This window comes from Chelonia mydas, chromosome 2, assembly GCF_015237465.2.
Source record: "Chelonia mydas isolate rCheMyd1 chromosome 2, rCheMyd1.pri.v2, whole genome shotgun sequence".
Classification (NCBI taxonomy): domain Eukaryota; kingdom Metazoa; phylum Chordata; order Testudines; family Cheloniidae; genus Chelonia; species Chelonia mydas.
Window position 1 is genome coordinate 152,555,319 of NC_057850.1, and position 23,805 is coordinate 152,579,123.

A 23,805-nucleotide genomic window follows, 5' to 3' on the forward strand; every position below is an offset into this window, starting at 1 on the left:
TGCAGGCAGGACGGGGACTACTTGCCTAGGAACCCTCATGAAGAGCCTTTAGAGGGGGTGGGAAGTGGGAAGAAGCCTTGGCACCAGGGCCGTCCCTACCCATATGCAAAGTATGCAGCTGTGTAGGACACCGCACCAAATTTCCTGATGCGCTGCACAGCTGCGTGTTGCTCCAACCCCTGCTCTGCTGCTTCCCCATGGCCCCCGCCCCTGCTCTGCCCCAGCCCCGCCCCCACTCCCCTGAGGACTGCTGCAGGGCCCAACCCTGCACTCACAGGGGTAACCGGTAAGTGGAGCGACCTGGCACCAAGCACAGGGAGGTGTAAGCTGCTCCAGGAAAACCGGACAAGTAATTTACTTTTCCCCCAGAGCAAAGGGGGAATGGAGGAGGAATTGTTCTCAGTGTTTGTTCTCTGTCTCAGGGCAGGCCTCTGATTCTGGGCAGACTGTAAAATTATAATCAAGCCCCAGGTGAAATCAGAGTTAACTCTGCCACTCAGCCTGTATCGTCCCAATGTTCAGTCTTTGCATTAGAGCACATCTGATGTGTATGGCTAAGCAGTGTTTTCTGAAGTATCCTTTAAACACAGAGATGGAAAACGAGAAGGAATATTAGATAAAGATAACAGAAAATTAGAACACAGAATACTAATAATGAAAAAAGCCAGTAACACCAATAGTACATTGTGTCATAGTAACAGAAATAATAAGTCTTTTTCGCAAGCTGTGGAGTCACAATGGATATGATGACACAGAAGCACTCCAATCAAGATTTAGGGCTAAAATATGAAGAGTTGCTTTGTGCTTCTATGTGAAGCACCAAATGGCCTAAAATTCACTGGCAAGAATGATGGATGGTAGGCAGGCAGCGAACTCATGTGCTCTGCCTCCTGAAACCTCTGTTTGAATAAGAGCTGCAGAATAAGGAAGGTGTAATAGTGATCTAATACCTACTTAAAGCCCTACATCAAATTTATCTCCAGCACTGGGATGAATAAGGCCCTGATCCTGCACCCACTGAAAGCAGAGGAAACACTGATTGACTTCAGTAGGCGTTGGATAAATCCCTAAATGCCTAACTGATGGATTAAAAAAAAAATACCCATGCAATGTCTTTTGAGACCTAATACCCTCTCCAACAGCCACTTTTATAAGAGAGAAAACACCATCAAAGCAATACTGCATGAAGCAAGAAATATGAATGTCATCCTTTATTAGTTAAAGTATTTAAACTTCAGTTACTGTTTGAATGTGTATAGTTTACAATATGATGATGGAGTCTCATGTTGATGTCAACCTATGAGGATTCAGCAAACACTACAGGTGAACACACATATGTGAGGTCACACTAATGCGAGAACCACAAATACAGTTATATGTGCGATAGACAAGATTGACCATGATCATTGCAGGCTATTGTGTCCTTGTTTTGTGCTGTTCGCATTTTTCACCTAAGGCTTTTTAGTGCCTTATGGGAATAACGTAGTGTAAAGCAAGGACACATACAGCATAGATTAGTCACTAAGAAAACATAATTGCAGTTGTAGAGTAATCCAAGTTAATTTTATTGAAGAATAAAACAATGTGCTCCTGCAACAAAAAGAACCGAATTTGACCCCATAACTACATTTATTATAGGAAAAATACATTATTTAAAAGTAACGATTTAAAGGTATTTCTTGTCTTATGATGCTCATTTTAACCAATCAAGCTGAATTTTAAAAGAACGGCAAAAAGGAAAAAAGATTGGGAGGTTCATAATAAAGCATTTCTCTAAATTCATTTTGCTTTGCTTTCCAGAGTGCAGTTCCTCACTCCATTCATAGTGTCCTGATATTGACTGAGAAGGAATCTGCATTTAGACCTGACAAAGATACTGCAATTCAGGTAACATTAAGAAGAATGTGCATGATATTTTGTAAAGTTAAAATTTGTTATGAAAAGTTACTTTGCAAAATGTAACTTTATGACATTTTATTTTGTTTAGAAGAAATTGATTTTGTTGTTTTTAAGGGGCAAATTCTCCTATTACTCACTGAATAATACCTTATACTTTGAGTAGCTCCAATTCAGTAGCACCTTACTGTGTGAGTAGTGCCACTGAAATCTATATCTATCTATAACGTGCTTCTCAATGCAAATCTTATTTTCGGTACTTATGTGGCCGCCATTACCATGATATCTGAGCACATCACAGTTATTAATGTATTTATCCTCACAACAGCCCTGTCTTGTAAGGAATGCAGGGGTGGCAGAATTTGCCCTTTTATGGCTAGACTTACTGCATAAACCGGTTTGCTGAATTGTGTAAGTGGGTAGTCAGAAGTATGTTTGTGTGGATTGTGTTCTTTGCAATAACATAATGACTTACTGCTGTTGTTTCCTATGCAGGAATTTTATAAATAAAATATTTTTAAAAATACAAAATTGATGGATGTTTGAAATGAATATAAAGGGAGCTGAAGTTAAAGACCAGAAATGAATTTATTATTTAAATCAAATCAATCAGAACAGAAGCTTGTTCTCCTGAACTTTGCATGTACAGTTAAAATATACTATTTTCTCCCAATAAAACTTGATACCCAAAGAATTTTTAACAATGTCTCTTTTTTTCTTTATATGTAATATTCTGTTGGCATAGATGGTTGTTAGAGACAGAAGTCACTTGAGATTTTTTTCCCTTCAATCTTATATATATTTTAACAAATATATAATAGTAACAGAAAATATTTTCTACAAATAAGATGTACTACTTTGGGCAAGATCCTCAGCTAGTGCAAATTTGCATAGCTCCATTGACTTCCATTCCAGAAGACAGAGTATTACACATGAAGAAAATCTGAGGCCCAGTTCTTGACTTCACTAGATCTGCACTCATTTATACCCGCTTGAGGATCTGGTCCTCTGTCTCAAGAGATTCTGTAAAAGATTTTGACAACTGGCACTATGTACGTTTTTCCCAGTGGTTTGATTTATGGCATTAATACAGCTCCATTCACAATTTTTCTTTAACAGTATGAAGTCCTCACATCACTGAAGGCTCTGCAAAAGCACATTGACTGTACCCAGTTGACAGCAGAATTTGATGGAGCCTTTCTGTATAACCACCATGACTGGATACGTTTCCGAAAGGTAAGAATAGTGCTTGCAGCTCCCATTACTTGTTCGCCTCTGATTTTATTTTCCCTTTTAGAATGTTCATGATGTAATTTAGTAACTTTTATTCCTCATAAAAATAAGAAACAAATAGTGCTAGCTAGAGTCTTGTACGCTGCATGTAGGTGGTGTTGAAACTTCCCCACACAGCTCTGCCGCTGTATTCTGTTAATCCCCGGCTAAGTCAGTCCTTGCTCAGTCCTTGGCCTCTATTCAGCTATGTCGTGGTTGCAGGATTCAGACAGATTTCCACTCTGGATTATGTTAGAATTGCCAAACTCACTTTCTAACACGTATCTGAATCACTATGGCCAGATCCTCAACTGGTGTCAATCAGCTTAGCTCTGTTAAAGTCAATAACGGGCCCTGAAGTTTTCTTCATGTGCAGTGTTTTGTCCTCTGGCAGTGAAGTCAATGGAGCTATGCCAGATGAAGATCTGGGATCTATAGAGACTGTATATAACCACACATTCCAAATACTGACTTGGAAAGCAATGACCTTATTTAAGGCTATGCCTATTTTGATGTTAAGAAAACAAATCTGTGTCTAAGGTCTAAATGCAGTTTTTATGCCCATTTAACTATTTCAGTTAAGGGAGTAATTTTTTTTTACTGAAATAGATCTATACAACCTTTAGTGTGAATGCAGTTATTCTGGTATAAAAGTGCCTTTTATCTTTGTAGCTTATTCCCCTTATTAGTCTGGCTTATTCCCTTTATTCCACTTCCCATTCAGGAATAGTTATACTGGTATAACTGCACCCACACTAAGGGGATTGTACCACTTAACTATACTGGTTTCAAACTGGTATAGTTAAAGCAGTACAAAAACCACGTGTAGACAAGCCCTTATTGTAATTAACATACAAATAACTCTTTGTGACCATCTAGGACACTTCAAGTTTAAGAAGCCAAAGCTATTTCCTGAGACTGTCTTTTTGAGTGTTTTTACCTGTCATCGTGTTTTATTGCTGCAGAAACTGGAACCCTTTATTACAAACTGCAAAGAGGCCATTGTCTTTCTACAGAACTCAGTCTGTTCGCTGAACTCCAACAGAACCCTAAGTACAGTGCAGGTAAGTATTAGCTGATGTCACAAATGCTATGCCTTGAATTCAAAAAACTGGAAGCCTGAGGTAGCTCAGTAATATATTATGGTGGTTATTAGAGAGAAGCTGAGGAGGAGATATTTGGATCCTGTCTGCATCAGGTTTAGACTAGCATTCAGTTACGAGGTCAGAATAGGGTGTCAAGGTTTAGATCTGAAAGCACCAATGTCCCATGAGCTGTTCTCACAAAATTTGAAACCAAGATTGTAGACATCTTGCAAGATGAGCCCTTCTCATAAGGTTTGTGCCACACCTGAAAAACAAACCCTAGAAAATAGACCCTTTGTGTTTTTTTTAATGCAACACAAAACTATAGGGATGGGTTCAGGTATAGTCATTCAAATTTGCATCCCTTTAATTTTAAAGGAGTTTGGATTCAAGGTTTCAGTTTTGGCCCATCTCTAATTATGGTTTTTTTAATAATTTTCTGTTAAAGGTGCCAGTTCACTAGCCCTGGAAATTGAATTCCTCTGTCTACAAAAGAAGCACAGTTTAGTCAGTAATACTACAGGCTTCCCCACACTGCCTTGCCACAGTGCCTGAATCAACCTGAGGGACCAAGTGTAGTGAATGAGAGAGTAGTTCAGTTTCCATCATGTTTTGGCCAAAAATTATTGCTAAAACTGGTTCAGCTCCACCAGTAGAAGCAACACTGGGAAATGTAAGGCAAAAATTACAGGTGGGAACCAGGCATTAACAGGGTTCTGTTACTTCCCTGACCAATGTGCCCATGGATTTATAAAAGCCATGCTAGACACGCTGTGGTACCAATACACTAGCTAGGTTTCTGGTAAAATGAGATTAATTGTGTTTCTTCTGTATAGGAAGTCAGTGACTTAATCGACAAACACAAGACAATGATGAAACTTGTTTTGGAAGATGCCTTGCTGGTAACATTAAGGCTAGAGGGTGGGACAATCCTTGCAAGACTCAGGAAAGAGGAATTCTGCAATACAGAAGACTACCGGTAGGTGCTTGCTTTGCAACAAGTGCTGCGTCAGAGACCCATGTTAATCAGAGAAGGGAAAAGGGAGAGAAAGGGCTTGTCTACATGGTGCTGCAGTCCAGTGTGTGTGTGTGTGGGGGGGGGGGGGGGTGAATTGTAGAGAGCACAACATGCTCGATTAAACTGCCCATGTAGACCCTGCTGGTGTGAACTAGAAGGCACCTAGCTGGCAGCGATGAAGTCCTGTAGGAGCACTGTAACAGGGTCGCTGGCCCATCATATGAATCTGGGTTTGGCTCTCCTATTCCCGTCCAGGTGCTCCCAGTTGGGCCAGTTCAGCATGCAGGGCAGCATTTGGGGTTATAAAAGGTCAGTCAGGAGCCAGAGCAGACTGAGTTAATCAGACAAGAGGGGTAGGAGATGGAAGCCCCCGGAGAGAGAAGGAGGTTCCTGGGAGAGCAGCCAGAGGGATTTGTGGCTGGCATCCCCTACCCAGAGCCTAGGGGCTGGAAAGAACTGACAGCAAGAGGAGCAGCCGCAGAGGGCGACGCCTGCTGGCTCTAAACCAGAGAGCTAGAGCCAAGGGCTGAAGGAAGGGGGAACAGCGGAGCGACTTAGTCCCTGATGTCTCCTTGCCAGAGAGCTGGGCCCTAGAGGAGACATGAGGACACTCCCAGCTGAGAAGCATGTGGGAGTTCCTGCTGCGAAGAGCAGGGTTGTGCCCCAGAAGGAAGAGCTGGGGTGGCTCTTCTGACAGAGGACGACTGACTCAGGGTATGTCTACACAGCAACTAGACACCTGCTGCTGGCCCTGCCAGCCAACTTGGCCTCACAGGGCTTGGGCTGCGGGGCTGTTACATTGCTCTGTAGATGTCTGGGCTCAGGCTGGAGCTGGGGTTCTAGGACTCTGCGGGGTGGCTGGGTCCCAAGCTCGGGCTCCAGCCCAGGTCTGGAAGTCCACAAAGCAGTGAAACAGCTTCACAGGCCTAGCCCCTCAAGCCTGAGTCAGCTGGCACGGACCAGTCGCTGGTTTTTCTTTGCTGTGTAGTCATACCCAAAGAGTCCAGGTGTAGTGGAAGACACTAGGATGGTGAGAACCAAGCTGGGTTTTAAAGGCTCCATGCACTGGGGGATGTAGACTATGTTTTGGGACTACTGGTTATGGAGTTTTGCACTATGTTTTTGTTAATAAATTATGATGGAGCAGTGGCTCTCAACCTTTCCAGGTTACTGTTTCCCTTTCAGGAGTCTGATTTGTCTGGGGCTTCCCAAGTTTTTCACCTCACTTAAAAACTACCTGCTTACAAAATCAAACATAAAAATACAAAAGTGTCACAGCACAGTGGTATTGAAAAATTGCTTACATTCTCATTTTTACCATATAATTAAAAAATAAATTGATTGAAATATAAATGTTGTACTTACATTTCAGTGTGATACTTGAGCTTGTTTTTCTCTTGTGAGCTTTGTCTGAAACCCGAGCCCTGCCGCCCAAGGGCTGAAGCATGTAAGAGCTTCACAGGTCCCACTGTGGCCACCCCTAATGCCGGCTCTTCACTTGCGACCCTAAACCTGTCCCACAACCCCCCTTTGGGGTCACAACCCCCAGGTTGAGAAACATTGATCTAGATGAGTTGAGTACCCCTTGGAAGACCTCTGCATACCCCTGGGAGTATGTGTACCCCTGGTTGAGAACCACTGGACTGGAAGATGAACTTGTATTGAGTTACTGGGGAGCCACGAGGAAAACTGAGACAAGGAAACATTTGCAGGACTTCCCCAAGGCCATGAGGGTGTGCCTGAGAGGAGACCACTCATTGAGAACTATGTTAATGCAAACTAAGGTACCTTTTAGTTCATCCCAGCAGGGTCTGCCTGGGGCAGTTAGAGTGCAGCATGTTAGAGCACTCTACAATTCACACCCTTGTAGACCAGAATGCGGCGCCATTGTAGTCATCCCAAAGAGAGAGGAAATGTAACAAGGGGAAGATATGTGTAACACCTTAACAGATTTCGTGTTCCCTCCTAAGGAGAATAGCAAATATAGATGTTTTGTGCCAGATACTGCCCTCATTTATACATACACAGTTCCCAGTGAATGAAATGGGATTTACATCTAAATCACGTAGGGCTGTATGTAGCATTTGTTTCTATGAAGTGATCGACCTAAGGCAAAACAGAGTAATAAACATTAAATTTTCCAAAAATTTCAAAATGAAGTAATTTTAAAATCTCTCCATCTGAAAAAGTGCTTCTCAATTTAACTGAAAATTTCAGAGAAACTTTTATCATATACTGGGATTTAAGCTTCAGATTTTCAGAACATGAAGTCTAAGATATCCATTTTTAGTGGGGGGTAGAGGCTGGCTGAAACTCAGTCTTATAATGGAAGACTGGTTGCAGACTTAAGTCTGGAGAGATTTGGGCCCTCCCTAATTCAATTATTTAATACCTCATGCAGGGTGAGATAGCAATGGGGCTGGTGGGCAGACACATACCTGGGGAGTCAGAAGTTAAGATAGGCAGGTATTATGCCAATCTGATCAGATTAGGTAATCAGAGTGCAGAGAATTTTATGACTGTAATAAGGTCTTGATCCTGCAAAGTGTTTAAGCATTTGCCTAACTTTAAGCACATGAGTAATCCTGCAGACTTGAAACTTTGCTGAAAATCAAGGCTTTATATACTGCTCTGGGTTAGTGCAGCCTGGCTGGCTGAAACAACTCCATATATATACAACAGCCAAGATTTTCAAAAATGACTAGTGATTTTTGGATGCCTTAGAGAGTCTGCTGAACTACACACACACTTGAGCACCCAGCAGCTGAGATACCTCAAATCACTGGTCACTTTTGAAAATCTTGGCTGCCATGTATCTGTGGTTCTGAGTTGGATACGTTTTCCTTTGATGAGTTGAACAAGCAAACACACAACTAATATGTTCTGTAGTTGTTGGCTTGTTGGCCCAAGCCTCCTTTGCTTTGCCAGTTAACAGCTTTGATGATTGTCGTCTTCTGAAACATAGAGTGGACTCTTCTGGCATTGTGTTTGCACTGGACATTTGTGTCGTTTTCCCCCTCACAGAGATGCCATGGAGGCGATAACAAGTTTGTACAATCAAGTAGATGAGGAGGTCCATAGGCTAGTTCTCATATCGAATAAGTGTCTGCAACAACTGGAGAATCTCCAGGAAATAAGAAAATTTGAAGAAGATTGTGACCAGGTCAGTACTATTTTTGAGATTTAATTTATACCAGCTATAGGGCTAACCTTCCATTTTTCCATTCATGGGGCCAAATTAATCTGTGAATATAAGCTACATATTGGGCTGGCCATTTAAGTGTGTATGCAGTGCAAATAATGTTACAGTTCAGGGCAACTGCACCTGTATTCCTTTGTGGTCCAGCAAGGACACCCACTCTTGGCACCAGGCTCCTCAGCTGTCACCTCTCCTGGGCAGAAACTCTCTGCCGCCTCACCTGGGGTTTTCAGGCTGCACAGACCCTACCTACACTGGTGAGTTCCCTAGCAAGTCAGACTGCCTAAATAAGTCTGCTTTGCTTTCTTCTCAGAGGTTATAAACAGTTGTAATTGCCCACAGTTGCAGGTTACAACACAGCCCTTTCTAAGCAAGCACATTTATTCTTAAGGTGAAAGCACTACACAGAAAACACATTAAAACAATAAAAGAACTTAGGTGCCTGCGCATAAGCCAGAGATCCTCCCCCGGTTCTAACAAGAGCTCTGGTAGGATTCAGTCCTTCAAACCCCAGCATGGGGGTTTTCTGTAGTCACAAGTTCATAACAGCTTTTGCTCAGAACAAGAACCCATATGCATAGGTTAGTCTTTCCTTTCTACAGCCTGGGTCTGTGATCTGCAGAGACCTTTAATAGGTAATCAGCCAGGCAGTGGTTCTCTCCCCAAGGCATAGATTCAAAAGGTTGTGTCCTTAGATTTGCATTCCACTCCTCCCAGATATCTCCTGGGAAACCCACTTCACTTTGTGGGTCCTGAAAGTTTTTTTTTTTTTTTTTTTTTTGGTCTGGTACTTTGTTTAAAATAGTTCTTTGAAGTTAATAGCACTTCTCAGATTTTACACTGGCCATGTCTCCCCACTAGAATAGTTATGTACAATCCCACAATAATACATAAACTTTGCATTTATAATACATTGGACTGTAAAGCTATTTAAATTTAATTCAGTAAGGTCTCCCAAAGTTATTGCAGGAATCTGTGCATATCTGTCACAAGGGTAAACTTTCCAAGTCAGGGAAACATCTGTAATAAATTCTGAGTAAAGAAAATGTAAATATTTTAATAAATGTTTTTAAAAATTAGCACAGATCTTTTGGCTCTTTGTATTCAGTGAGCTGTTCTAATTATATTTTTATTCATTAATCACTAATGATCTTGCCCTGAAGTCTCTACATAAGCAAATTTCTCACTGAGTTCAGTGGGAGTTTTGCCTGTGTAAGGAGTACAAGGTGAGGCCTAACATATGGTGCAAACTAATATATGTTTGACTAAAGTGTCTGTTACTACATGCAGTATATAAAATAGCTTTCTAGATAAATTGTATATAAGGAGAGAGATATTTTTTTCATAGTTTTGAAATAAAGAATTTAAAAGATTTATTTGGTGTATGTTCACAAGAGTTTAATTTGCTTTGATAAAGTTGCTTAATTTCTGTGTTAGATACAGTTTACTCTTTAATTTAAAAAAAAACAAATCTTGTATCCTCTATAGATAAAACTCTGGTTTGAAAATGAAAGCGAGAGATATCTTGGCCCCTTAGATCAAGAGCTGCTTTCTCTGGAAAGTGTGAAGAAGCAGCAAGAAGAATTCAGAGTTTTCAGTGACAAAGTGATGGTAAGTATTGTACTAAGGAACACTTGTTTTTGCTTTTGTTATTTTAGTTGCATTGGCAATAGCCTAGAAAATTAATTGGGGAAATACAAACCAAAGATGTAAGAGATTAAGAATGTTAATTTCACTGATTATTGGTAGTATAACAACACTAGCTCTGTGGCTCTGGGAAAGTTACTGCCTCTTTAACTGGAATATTTTTTTTTTAATATCCAAGAAGAAAACAAGTAATACACGGAGAGGGAGAGCTATGCATGTGCAAGAGGGACTGCACAAATTCTCAGTACAGCAAAGCATAGTTGAGGAATTTAGGAGAAAGTTTTTAATTAATCTGCGGCCAGAAATGACAAAAATCATAAATGACACTAATAACTCAAGTGCCCATGTAGAACTGGGAATAGAACTCTGGACTTTGTGTTCCAGAAATAACAGGGCCTGATCCAAAGCCCATTGAAGTAAATGGAAAGACTTCTTTTGACTGCAATGGGGCCCACACACACCTACCACTTGCACTAAAGAAGAATTGCTGCTTTCTGTGCTAGAATGTTTACTCTTAAATATTTTTGAAGACCCACCACAGTGCCATGTGTGCTAGGGTGACCAGATGACAAGAACAAAATATCGGGACACATGGGGGGCAGCCACAGGCTCACCCCCGCACCAGGGCCGGCTCTAGGTTTTTTGCCGCCGCAAGCAATAAATAAATAAATAAATAAGTAAAGCTGGAGAGCTGCTGAAGCAAATTATCGGGACAAATGGCGGGACAAACAACTAAATATCGGGATAGTCCCAATTTTATCAGGACGTCTGGTCACCCTAATGTGTGCAGATCTGCCATCGCAGTACATCCATGAGGAACAGTAGTACACAGGCACAGCAACCTCCTAGAGCCTGGTAAAGAGAAAAGTTCAGCTTGTAACTATTTCATATAAAGAAATTACATCAAGAAGGATACAGGAGAGCTGTTACTTGCAAAACAAAAGTTCTCATGATGCTATTAAGTGCAACATAACCAGGACTCCTCTGAACATGTAATAATTCTTTTCAAATATTCAAGCTTAATTGACTGTAGTTTTTGCTCCATCATATCATTATATTCTTTCTTTATGCTTCCCAAAAGAAATTTAGATTAAAAAAAGGCCAACAGTAACTTTATATTAGCAGAACAGTATAAAAAAAAAAAGAAAAAAAAGAACCCAAAGGATCAGCAAGAGTGATTATTCGCTTTTGACCTTTATTCACTTTACAATTGGCCTATAACAAGATTTGTTGATATTGTATGGAGTAAATGACAATGCTGAAAAAGAATTCGGACAGCAGAAGAAGCAATGTACTAATATAGTATGTTTCATTTTGTATTCAACAGCAATATTGTGAGAAAGGGCTGCAGCTGATACAAAAGAACTGCTCATTGAACTTGGAAGAAAAAGTTCAGGACTTCAGGAGTTATTTGAGTAATATCAGCACTCAGACAGAGAAAAGGAAGAGTGAGCTGGAGAAGCTGATTCACTTGTATGAGTTTTACGAGACGGTAAGAAAAACATTTCAGGTTCAATACAGATTTACAGTAGTTTAAATATTTGTGCAACAATATTCCATAAAATGTGTGTTATATGAGCCCCTTCTCCTCCACTCCAAGGTACTGGAGGTGCTAGTGAGTCTCCCAGGGTTCTGGGAGGTACTGATGCACTTTCCCATACACTGCACCTGCTAGCAAGATTTCTTTGACGTATCAGTGCTGACACTTCTTCTTCTTCTTCTAGTGCTTATTTTTTTGTTTTTTTGTTTTGTTTTGCCATGTCCTAGCTAAAGAATAGTTTGTCCACGAGATTTCCAGTGAGGCCTGTTTGAAAGACCCTGGTGAGGTATAGCCCACAGGATCAAATTTGAGGCATGTCAGAATGGCTTGTCAGAATCTGGCAAACATCCGAAGGACTGTGATGATCCCTCAAAGTTCACCAGAGCAGTGAGGAACTTCAAAAGTTTTCTGAAGTAATTTGTAGTTTGGCAGCTTAAAATGACTGCTCTGTTGCACCCACTAACACCCCCACAATAACATCTTTAGGAGCAGGGATCCCCTCCTGCAGCCCTCCTAGGACAACAGTATCTAAAGCCAGCACAAGTTAGTGTCAGCACATAAAGCCAGAGCTGTATTTGTCATTCAAGTGCCTGAGCGAGAGTGTATTGGCATTTGCTATTCCCCGGAGTACCTCAGCTGTCCAAATAAACAACTGAGAATGGCAGTTTTTCCCCCCCACTATCTGGATGTCTGTTATTTTTCTGCTTTGCGTTAAGTGTGGTGTATATATTGGAATAATGGCCAGACAGAGGGCAGAGAGATCAGCGTCATTCAGAAACGCACAGAAGCACCAAGGGTCAAAAGAACAGGCAGAGTTTAGGCAGGATATTACATGTGTAGCTGCAACCCATGAGTGCAGTTTGGGGGGAGTTAGGAGGGGCATTGCCGTGCCTAAACTGCAAGCCTCAAGCAGGCACATAATTTGCCGCCCCTTCTCCCACCAGTGCGCAGCCCCATTGGCCCAACTGGAGGCCCCAACCCTATATAGAAGTCAGCCTATGCCTATGCTGCAACTACCGAACAGCCGCTAAGCTGGCTGTTCCCTCCCCAGATCCCAGAGTCTCAATGAATCTAATGTCCTGTGCACTGCACATGCAATCACAAGACTGGCAATTCGGAGCTGTTTAAAAAAAAAAAAAAGTATTATAAAATTATAAACACAGCCAGAAACAGCAGCACCAGAGTGAGACAGATTTTCCTGCATGGACCACAGCCTGGATCTCTTCTTTCTCTTTTGAATGTGTAGGCAAAACCTTTTTAAATCTGCCCTATACGCAGATAGTCATACACTGCTCTTAATGTGCAATTCAAGAACTTACATACCCGACTGGCCAGAATTTTCCTCTGCACAATTACGAAGCGCCAAATGACATAATAAGCACCTTTACCCTTTTAAATAATCGTTTCTCTGCTTCTATAATGTAAAGGGAATCAAATGAAAAACATATAAACCCAAGCTTTTTCATATGTATGCTATGTATAAAACCACAGAGCAATCCATCCTTACTACAGCAAAGCTACAGGTGAAAGCACACAGTAAGACATTATTATCTGTATAACCGTAACACCCAGAAACATCAATCAGGATTGGTGCCCCAGTGTTCTAGGCACTGTACGAACGCAAGATCTCTGCCCAATGGCGCTTAGAGGTCAAGAAGATTGTGATCTCCACTGGAAAAATAATTATACAAGCACAAGGTAAATCAGCTTCAAAATAGTCAATCTGGTGATGGGCAACCTCAAAAGGGTCAGAATTCAATCTGGGCCACCATCCAAAAATGTGGCTGCTTATCTGAAGTGTCCACACTATGGAGGACCCTCACCCAATCCTGGTCTTGTCTTCTCAGAGCAAGGATACTCACCTCTGGTTTCTTTGAAGACAGGCCAGTTCTTTCTTCCAGTTTCTTCAGAGGGGAGGTCCACTGCCTCTGCAAATTCAGGATCCTCTTTGAGGACATAATCGGGCCTAGCCCCATACCTTTGAAGGGAGCAGTACAGAACCACACTCAAGTCTTTTCAAGTGGTTGTTGGGTGACCCCCAAAAATCAGGCCCTAGGAAAATGACTGCTATTCAGGTCCTGATTCTCCTCTCACTTACATCTGTTTTACATTGGTGCAGTTTTTTGATTTCACTGGAGATACTCTTGATTAACATCAGCGTACCCAAATGGAGAATCAGGTCCTAAGGGTTTTGGTTTTTTCCCCCCTTCTTGTGATTCTGAAAGTTCTAGTGAGTAGGTAGCACAGAATATCCATGTAGATTAAATTAAACAAGGCTAGTTTCTGTTGGATTTCAAAGTTGGAGTTGAAAACCTTTTCTGCATAGCTTCTATATCTTAGAAAAATTGCTTCATTGAGATTCATTATAAACACCACTTTTATGTCACAAGAACTCCTTGGCTCCCAGGAACAACCTAAAAGATGATATTTTGTCTGGTTTAGAATTTTTTAAAATAAGTTGGTTAACAACTGCCAGTAGTATAACAGTACTTCTTAACATGTGGGTCATTAATTTAGTAATCTAGGCTCTGATCCAGCAAAGCACTTATGCACATACTTTAACACATGGGTAGACCCACTGATTTCAATGAAAGTACTCGTGCTGAAAGGTACCTGCACTTAAGTATTTTACTGGATCAGGACTTACATTGTGTGTACAAGAGGCCGCAGGGTTGAATCCTGTAGAACAAAATTCCTTGACAGGAAAAAGTAGTCTTGAGGTGAGATACAAGATTGGCAGTCAGGCATTCTGGGTTTGATTCCCAGCTACTTCACAGATTCCTATGTGACCTGGGGCAATTCACCAAACCTTATGAAATGGGAATAATATTTCCCTACTTCATGGGTTTTGAGGCTTAATTCACTAAGGGTATGTCCACACAGCAATTTAAGCCTAGGTTTAGTGAGACTCGAGTCACCTGACCCGTGTCAGGGAACCCTGCACTGCGTTTTAACCCTACATTAAGGATTTTCTGACCTGTGTTCAAACCTAGGGCTCTGGAGTAGACATTGCAATGCACAGACCCTAGTCAAAGGAACGCTATTCCAGAGTGCCTAGTGTCATTCTCCCCCCCCCCACCATAGTGTTGATGTTCTAGCCCAGTGGTTCTCAACCAGGGGTATGTGTACCCCTGGGGGTACACAGAGGTCTCCATGGGATACATCAACTCATCTAGATATTTGCCTTGTTTTACAACAGGCTACATAAAAAGCACTAGTGAAGTCAGTACAAACTAAAATTTCATTCAGACAATGACTTGTTTATACTGCTTTATATACTATACACTGAAATGTAAGTACAATATTTATATTCCAATTGATTTATAATTCTAGGATAAAAATGAGAAAGTCAGCAATTTTTCAGTAACAGTGTGCTGTGACACTTTTGTATTTTTATGTCTCATTTTGTAAGCAAATAGTTTTTAAGTGAGGTGAAACTTGGGGTACCCCAGACAAATCAGACTTCTGAAAGGGGTACAGTATTTTGGAAAGGTTGAGAGCCACTGACCTAGCCCTACAAATGTGTTGCACTGTGGGAAAACTCTACTGCCCACCCTGTTTCCTAACGGTGGTGGTGCTGTTGATGGGACTCATTTGCCAATAAGGAGCACAAATACATAAACTGCACAATTAGCTCCTTTGGTGGCTGTCTTAGTAGAATGACGGCAGTTTGAGAAGGCCTTATGCTGAACTACCATCTAATCTGAGAATTGGGCTCTCCAGCACTGGGCTGAGTCACATGGGCAGGAAAATGCCTATGTGCACCTGTTCTGAGGATAATTAGCACATCAATGTCCAGGGTTGTCAAACAATTTCAATGAAACTTTTTGCAATTCTTAATTTTTAAAGTGGGATGTTCAGCAACAGGATTTTTGTTTGATTGTTTTTTTTAGTTACTTTTGTCTCTTTTGAAGTTTGACATAAAATGAAGGTATTAGTGAAAACACACACACACACACCCACCCACCCCCCACCCGCCCCCAGCCTGGCTGCTGCCCGCTGCAGAGCAGTGAAGTGCATCCCCAGGGCTCATGGTGCAGTGTGTTCCAGCATCCCCCGGGCCGGATCCCTTATCCCTGCCCCCACCACACCTCACGGGGTTGGGATATGGGATCCCTGGGAGGCGGTGGGGAAGTTTGGGGCTGGCTCCCATGCTGCCCTGGCACCTCTGCAACACACAACCCTAGGAAGGATGGAGGCGGGGGAAGAGGGGCTGGAAGCAAGGGCCAGAGAGTGGAGAGGGACCAAATGGCTGCCCTGCAGGGAGGTGGAGCTGCTGAGGTGTTGGGGATCATCCCTCCCCTGGCTGTGCTGAGTCAGGAGCTCTGCCACTCCCACTCCCGGCAGGGCAGCTGCTTAGTCCCAGCTCCATTCTCTGGCCATTGCTCCTTCCCCACCCACATCCCCATTCCCTCGCCCTCCCTGGGACTGTACCACAGATTGTTGGCATAGAGGGGACTAAGGAAATTGTCTCACGGAACTTTGGGATACATCCGGAGAACCTCTGGGACCCGAGTCCAGCCAGAGCCACATGCACACAGGAAAGCAATAGGCTTGGACCCCAGGTCCCAGCTTAACACGGGCTTTGACTGTCCAATCCTGGGTTCAAGCCATAGGTTAACACAATTGGTGTGTGGACACAAGGGGGTTTAGGCTTGAGCCCAGGCTCAAGCCTGGGCTTACATTGCTGTGTAGACATATCATAAGAAGCAAAATTCAGCCCTGTGTAAAGGGACAGCACAATGCCTATTCAGCACTTATATCATGTTAAGATCTATTATGAGCACTTAAATGGGACTTAAATATTGCATAGGCCTTTTGCTGGTCCTCTGTACAAGATTGACTTTCACCCTGATATTTGTAAATTGCTTTGAGATTCTAAAACAGAAGGTGTTATATGAGTACACGGTCTTATTATTTAATGGTATTTTTCACTTTTAATCTAGGCACATGGGTGGATGTTACACTGTAATGAATATCTTGAACATCTTACTGTGGAGAACAAATACTCTCAATCAGTGATTCAGAGTTTGCAGAGCTACCACCAAGAAGCTACAAAAGTTTCTGCAGAAAACTTTCAAAAAGTGAATGAGATGGTATTGGGTCTGGCTAGCAAAAAGGAACTGAAACAATGGAATATTTTATGGCTAAAATGTCAGCAAACAAGGCACCATTTAGAAGAGGTCCTTTCTGAAGCTCTCAAAGGTTCCAACAAAGAAACTTCTCGCAGAGTTCCCCAGGAAGCTGATGCAAAAGTTAACTGTGAGTTTGATACTGAAGGTGCTAGACAACCAAGTCAGTCCCTTTCTCGACTGTCTTCTAGCACTGATAATAACATTTGGGATAATAATGTTAAGCCATTGCATAAACCTCAGCATACAAGCCTGCCATCAGGAGTACCACCTTTTTTAGACCAGGAGAACACCAATCAAAATATGGATGTATATGTGCCGTTTAATGCATCTCCACCACAGACATTTACTCCTCTCTTGGGTGGGCTTCAAAAAACTAGCCCAATCTCAGAAGATATGGACAATGTTTCCACCTCAGGATCAGCCTCCTGCTATTCGGAGCCAGTCCAGTCACCAACTACCCGCCACAGAAAACATCCACTTAAGAAAATCATGAAGAAAACTCAAAGCTTTGAGTTTACTCAGCGCGAGAGCAGCTACAGCGAGTTGCACCGGCATGGATACACTGGAGTTTATATCAAGGGATTGGAGGTGGCCAGCAGTGTTGCTGCTGAGAAGAAATACATGCAGCGCTTGACTATTAAAAGCCCTTTGATTAGTAGAAACCGCAGTTTATCTTCCCCATCAAGGATCCATCATACAGAAGAAGAAGATAAAAAGAGAGCAGGAAGGTGAGAAATGGCCACAACACAATCCATTTTGTTGAGGGAGGAACAAGTAAAGTACTGTAATATTCTAAACGCTTTCTGGAAAACAGTTTAAAAGAGACATTAAATTCAACATACCAAATACAGAATAAGTTGTTCATTTTAAAGGGACACTGTCAAGTCATTTTAGATCCAACACTTAGGTTTGGTGGGGCTGGGGGAGATGGTTTTTGATAGTTTATACAACTTAATAGACAAAATCCTTAGACTTTTTACTTGAGGCCCACTGAAATCAAGGAAGAGTTTAGTGGAAACTGAGAAAGGAGTTCAACATTTAAGCTCCAATCCTGCAAAGACTTACACACATGCTTAACTTTAATGAATCTGTAAACTCAGATTCTGGAGAATTGCTAATATGACTGGAGAATTGCTGATATAGTACCCATTTTTAAGAAAGGGGAAAAAAGTGATCTGGGAATCTACAGGCCTGTTAGTTTGACCTCAACTGTATGCAAGGTCTTAGAACAAGTTTTGAAAGAGAAAGTAGTTAAGGACATAGAGGTAAACAGTAATTAGGATAAAATACAACATGGTTTTACAAAAGGTAGATTGTGCCAGACCAACCTGATCTTTTTCTTTGAGAAGTTAACCGATTTTTTAGACAAAGGAAATGCAGTGGATCTAATCTACCTGCATTTCAGTAAGGCATTTGATACGGTTCCACATGGGAAATTATTAGTTAAATTGGAAAAGATGGGATTTATATGAGAATTGAAAGATGGGTAAGGAACTGGTTAAAGGAGAGACTACAACGGGTGGTACTGAAAGATGAACTATCAGGCTGGAGAGAAGTTACTAGTGGTGTTCCTCAGGGGTCAGTCTTGGGACCCATTTATTTAACATTTTTATTAATGACCTTGGCACAAAAAGTGAGAGAGAGTGCTAATAAAATTTGCAGATGACATAAAGTTGGACGGTATTGCCAATATGGAGGAGGACCAGAATATCATACAAGAAGATCTGGATGACACTGAAAACTGGAGTAATAGAAATGGAATGAAATTTAATAGTGCAAAGTGTAAGGTCATGCACTTAGGGACTAACAACAAGAATTTTTGGTATAAGCTGGGGACATGTCTATTGGAAGCAACAGAGGAGGAGAAGGACCTGGGTATATTGATTGAGCACAGGTTGACTATGAACCACCAATGGGCTGCAGCCATGAAAAAAGCTAATGCAGTCGAGGGTTGCATCAGGTGAGGTATTTCCAGTGGAGACAGGGAAGTGTTAGTACAATTATACAGATCACTAGTGAGAGCTCATCTGGAATACTGTGTACAACTCTGGTCTCCCATGTTTAAGAAAGATTAACTCAAACTGGAACAGGTGCAGAGAAGGGCTACTAGGATGATCAGAGGACTGGAAAACCTACCTTATGAGAGGAGACTCAAAGAGTTTGGCTTGTTTAGCCTAGCCAAGCAAAGGCTGAGGAGAGAGATGTTTTCTCTCTATAAATACCTTGGAGGGAGGGGAATTATTCAAGTGCCGATACGGACACAAGAACAAATGAATATAAACTGGCCATCAATAAGTTTAGGTTCAAAATTAGATGAAGGTTTCGAACCATCAGAGGAATTAAGTTCTGGAAGAGCCTCCCAAGGGGAGTAGTGGGCAAAAAACCTAACGGTCTTCAAGACTGAGCTTGACAAGTTTATGGAGGGGATGGTCTAATGAAACTGCCTGCAATGGTATGTAGCAAATCTGTGACTGCTAGTAGCAAAAATCCCCAATGGCCAGTGATGGGACACAAGATGTGGGACACAAGATGGGACACAAGACTCTGAGTTACTACAGAGAATTTTTTCCCAGGTGTCTGGCTGGTGGGCCTTGCCGACATGTTCGGGGTACAACTGATCGCCATATTTGGGGTGAAGGAATTTCCCCCTGCTCAGTTTGGCAGACCGGGGGAGGGAGGAGGGAGGGGTTGCCTTCCGCCACAGCATTGGGCACGGGTCACTTGCAGGCTTAAACTAGTGTAAATGGTGGATTCTCTGTAACTTGAAGTCTTCAGATCATGATTTCAGAACTTCAGTAAAAGCCACAGGTTATGGGTCTATTTACAGGAGTGGGTGGATGAGGTACAGTGGCCTGCAGTGTGCAGGAGGTCAAACTAGATGATCATGGTTAGGGCCCTACCAAATTCAGAGTCCATTTTTGTCAATTTCACAGTCATAGGATTCTTAAAATCATAAATTGCATGATTTCAGCTATTTGAATCTAAAATTTCAGGGTGTTGTAATTGTAGGGGTCCTGACCCAAAAAGGAGATGGGGGCGGGGGGGACAGGGCAGGGGGGTTTGCAAGTTTATTGTAGAGGGGGTTGCAGTACTGCTACCCTTACTTCTGCGCTGCTGCTGGCAGCGGTGCTGCCTTCAAAGCTGGGCAGCTGGAGAGCAGCGGCTGCTGTCCGGGAGCCCAGCTCGAAAGGCAGAGCCGCCGCCAGCAGCAGTGCAGAAGTAAGGATGGCACGGCATGGTGTTGCCACCCTTACTTCTGCTCTGCTGCTTGCAAAGCTGGGCCCTCAGTCAGCAGCCTCCACTCTCCGTCCGCCCAGCTCTGAAGGCAGCAGCACAGAAGTAAGGGTGGCATGGTATGGCCTCCCTTACTTCTGCACTCCTGCTGGCGGAGCGCCGCTTTCAGAGCTGGGCGCCTGGCCAACAGCCACTGCTCTCCAGCCATTGGTCGCTGCTCTCCAGCCACCCCGCTCAGAAAGCCGAGCAGAAGTAAGGGTGGCAATACTGCAACTCCCCTCAAATAACCTTGTGACCCTCCTGCAACTCCCTTTTGGGTCAGGACCCCCAACTTGAGAAATGCTGGTCTCCCCTGTGAAATCTGTACAGTATAGAGTTAAAGCACACAAAAGACCAGATTTCACGATGGGAGACCAGATTTCAAGGTCCGTGATGTGTTTTTCATGGCCGTGAATTTGGTAGGGCCCTAATCATGATGGTCCCTTCTGACCTTAAAGTCTATGAGTCTAACTTTACTCATTGTGAGCAGTCCCACTGAAAATCAATAGGACTATTCAGAGGGCATAATGTTGAACACGTGTGTAAATCTGTTCAGGATTGAGGCCTTGGTCTAGTATGAAAAGAAATGTTTCCGTATTTTTTCAATATTAATGTGTTGGGATTTTTGGATTTAAATGTTTCCCTCCAGTTTTGGAAAACCAACCCATTGTGCTATTACTTAAGAGTCGGAAATTGAAACTAACAAAAGGTTTCATTTTCCAAGCTGAATGAAGTGCATATTGTAATCACACCGCACAGTTAAAAGTGAATTAGATTTTTTTTTAAATTTTAATTTTAATAATCTGACTAACCATGGTAAAGAACTGCTTTAAATATATTATTTTTATCTTGACAGTGTTCCATAAGGAAATGACCACTAAAATAATTTGTTTTTCTTTAAGATAAAGTATATTTGTACTAGAGTTGCTGACAGAATATTAAGGAAATACAGATAAACGTCATTTACAATTTCAGAGGGAATTTAAACACTGTCTTCTGCTCCAATTTGAAGTTCTTAAATTTCACTATTTTTTTTCTTTAAATTTCACTATTTTTTTTTTCTGTCAGACTTACTTTTGGTCTCTCTCTCTCTCTCACACACACACTCTCTCTCTCTCTCTCTCTCTCTCTCTCTCTCTCTCTCTCTCTCTCTCTCTCTCTCAAGATTATCCCAGTTAGTGCCAAAAAAAAAAAAAAAAGGTTAAAAGGAAGACCAAAGTTTGACTGCTTCTAAAGAAGGAAACTGAAATCAAAATCTATGATTAAATCTACCTTCATTTTAATAATCTTGTACAAAAAAGGAAAAAAACTAACTTTGTGTGTGTGCCTGAACAGAGCTCAAGATTTATGTTTAAGTTTTTTGAAAGTCTGGCTGTTTATATTTGTTGTCTAGTAATTGAGGGCCAGATTCTGATACTCTTACACACACTGAGTAACACCATGCTCTGCAAGCAATCCCACTGAAGCCAGTGGTATTACTTATGGAGTAAGGTGATATTCAATTTGAGTAAGAATATCAGAATGTGTCCCATAGCAGTTCATAAATAATCATACATTTTGTTTATAGTATCTATGTATTATAGCTTTCAAGGGGTCCAATTCAGCAAACCATCTTTATTCAGCAAAAAACTTAAGCAGATGGTTAAATCCCATTGATTTAAAGATCTTGAAGTTAAGCACTTGCTTAATTGCGTTTACTGAATCGTAATGTTACCATCAATTTGTTCAATAGAGGAAGAATGGACATCCTGTGTGATCTTTCTTGCACAGAAATTGGTGTTTTTAAAAAAGTCTGTTTGGTTTCCATTTTTTTAATCTGTAAATGCTGCTTTTAAACAGTCCAAAACACACTGTGCAAACTGAATTATGTACTTTCCTCTTTTAAAACATATGTACACTGACTTTTAGTAGTTACAAAAAAAAATCCAATACAATCAAAGTAGTTTGTCGTTTTATTTGACTTTACTCATTTCATAAAAAAGAAGTTAACTTTGGAATGGCTCCACTTTTCCATAATGCCTTCTTATAAAATTAGGATTCTTTATTTTTCCACATTTAAGCCCCAATCTTGCAGACATTTAAATCCATGCAAATTTGGGTACTTATCTCCAGACAAAATTCCTTAATTTGATTATCTAATTATTCTAGACCAAGTCATGAGACCACAGACTTTTATAGTATTTCACCAGGCTCAGCGGTTTAATGGGAGTTTATAAAAACTGCACCCAATCCTGCAAACAGATGTGAGAAAAGTTAGTCCAGTAGAACCACTGCAGTCAATGGCATTTATCAGATCAGTCATTTTTATTCACATTTGCAGGATTAGGATTTGCAGGATTAGGTCTGCTAAAAGTTTTTTTTAATGCATTTGTATTGGATTATGTATTTATTAAAGCATAAAAAGATAAAGTTTTGCTTATGATTTTCAACTCCGGAATGCCATGAGTTACAATATGGTCTTCATTTCCTTATGGAAAAGTCCTTTAGAATTTAATAGGGACAAAATTTTATAGATTCTTATTGGTTATCTTAAAACCTACCACAGTTAATAAATACTGGCATACTTTTTGTAAGATTTTTTTTATTTTTGATTATCCTATAGAATTCTATTGGAAGTATTTAATTTTTCTATTAAATTATATAGGACTTTTCCATGAAGGGTGAGGCAGAGTACAATGTAGTGATTCAAGAGTGAGGCTGAATATGGACTTGTGAGGCTTGATTTTCCTGTCATTTACATGAGTTTCACTTTTTTAGGGATACTCCTTATTTACACTGGTATACATTAGTGGGGAATGAAGGTCTTAGGTTCTAGTCCCAGCTCTCCACTGACTCAGTGTGTCACCGTGGGCTGTCTGCTTGGCACCTGTGCAGTAGTGCCAATCCCAACCATTCAAAAACCATGAGTCAAGCCCCAAAATACATAAGCTTGGCTTACAAATCATGAGGTTTTTAAAATGTGGGGTCCATTATTTACCTTCTTGCATTTGTTGAGCTTTTGGGGGGGGGTCATGCTTTCTAGCTTTTCTCTGCAGCCAGGAGAGCTAGAAATGTATTTATTAAAAAATCTCAAGATTCTCATGTGTTCACCTGACTCCAGGTGCTGGAGCTTTAAGAAAAACACCAAATATCATGGAAGTCAAGATAAAAATCTTGAGAGTTGACAATGCTGCTTCTAAAGAGGCCAGCCACAACCTGTCCCTTAAATTTTTTGTGACTCTGATTACTCATAGGTGGAGTTGGTTTGAACATTGCAAAATGTGAAGCTTTCAACAGAATTTTTTATGAAAATTTGAATTTTGATGAAAAATGAACTAATTTTTTTCACAAAAACTGTCATTAAAATGTCCTGTTTTTCATCCAGCTCTAAAGATGGGCAAACTAACGCTTCTTTCACAAAGTTTTTGTGCAGCTTACTTAATGTTTGCAAAACACTTTCTGACCTCCTTTCTCCCTCTGGTGAGAAATGGGAGAAAAGAGGTCACAGTGTAATGCTTTGAGATCCCTGGATGAAAGGCACTATAGAAGTGCAAAATATCATTATTTTATTATGGGACTAGAGATGGGCCTGGACTACAACATTTATGTCCGAATCCAGATTTTTTTCCCACCTCACTTAAAGCTTGTGGTTGTCCAGATCTGGGATTTCGTTTCGTGTTTGATCCAAGTTATTGGCCATAGAATTCAGACGCAAATCTGGATTTGGATTCAATACCCCAAATTCAAGGATTTTCAGATCT

At 41.2% G+C, this 23,805-nt stretch overlaps 1 protein-coding gene across 6 annotated transcripts in view; it reads left to right on the forward strand.

Moving 5' to 3' along the window:
* Positions 1–23,805, forward strand: part of PLEKHG4B (pleckstrin homology and RhoGEF domain containing G4B) — a 196,888-nt gene that overhangs the window by 137,634 nt on the left and 35,449 nt on the right. For all 6 annotated transcript variants that reach the window (XM_043540377.1, XM_043540381.1, XM_043540382.1 and 3 more), the window contains 8 exons: positions 1,801–1,887; positions 3,016–3,132; positions 4,134–4,232; positions 5,090–5,232; positions 8,296–8,434; positions 9,959–10,081; positions 11,445–11,609; positions 16,604–17,520. In XM_043540377.1, coding sequence (XP_043396312.1) covers positions 1,801–1,887; positions 3,016–3,132; positions 4,134–4,232; positions 5,090–5,232; positions 8,296–8,434; positions 9,959–10,081; positions 11,445–11,609; positions 16,604–17,520 — 1,790 coding nt within the window. The remainder of the gene's footprint in view (positions 1–1,800; positions 1,888–3,015; positions 3,133–4,133; positions 4,233–5,089; positions 5,233–8,295; positions 8,435–9,958; positions 10,082–11,444; positions 11,610–16,603; positions 17,521–23,805) is intronic.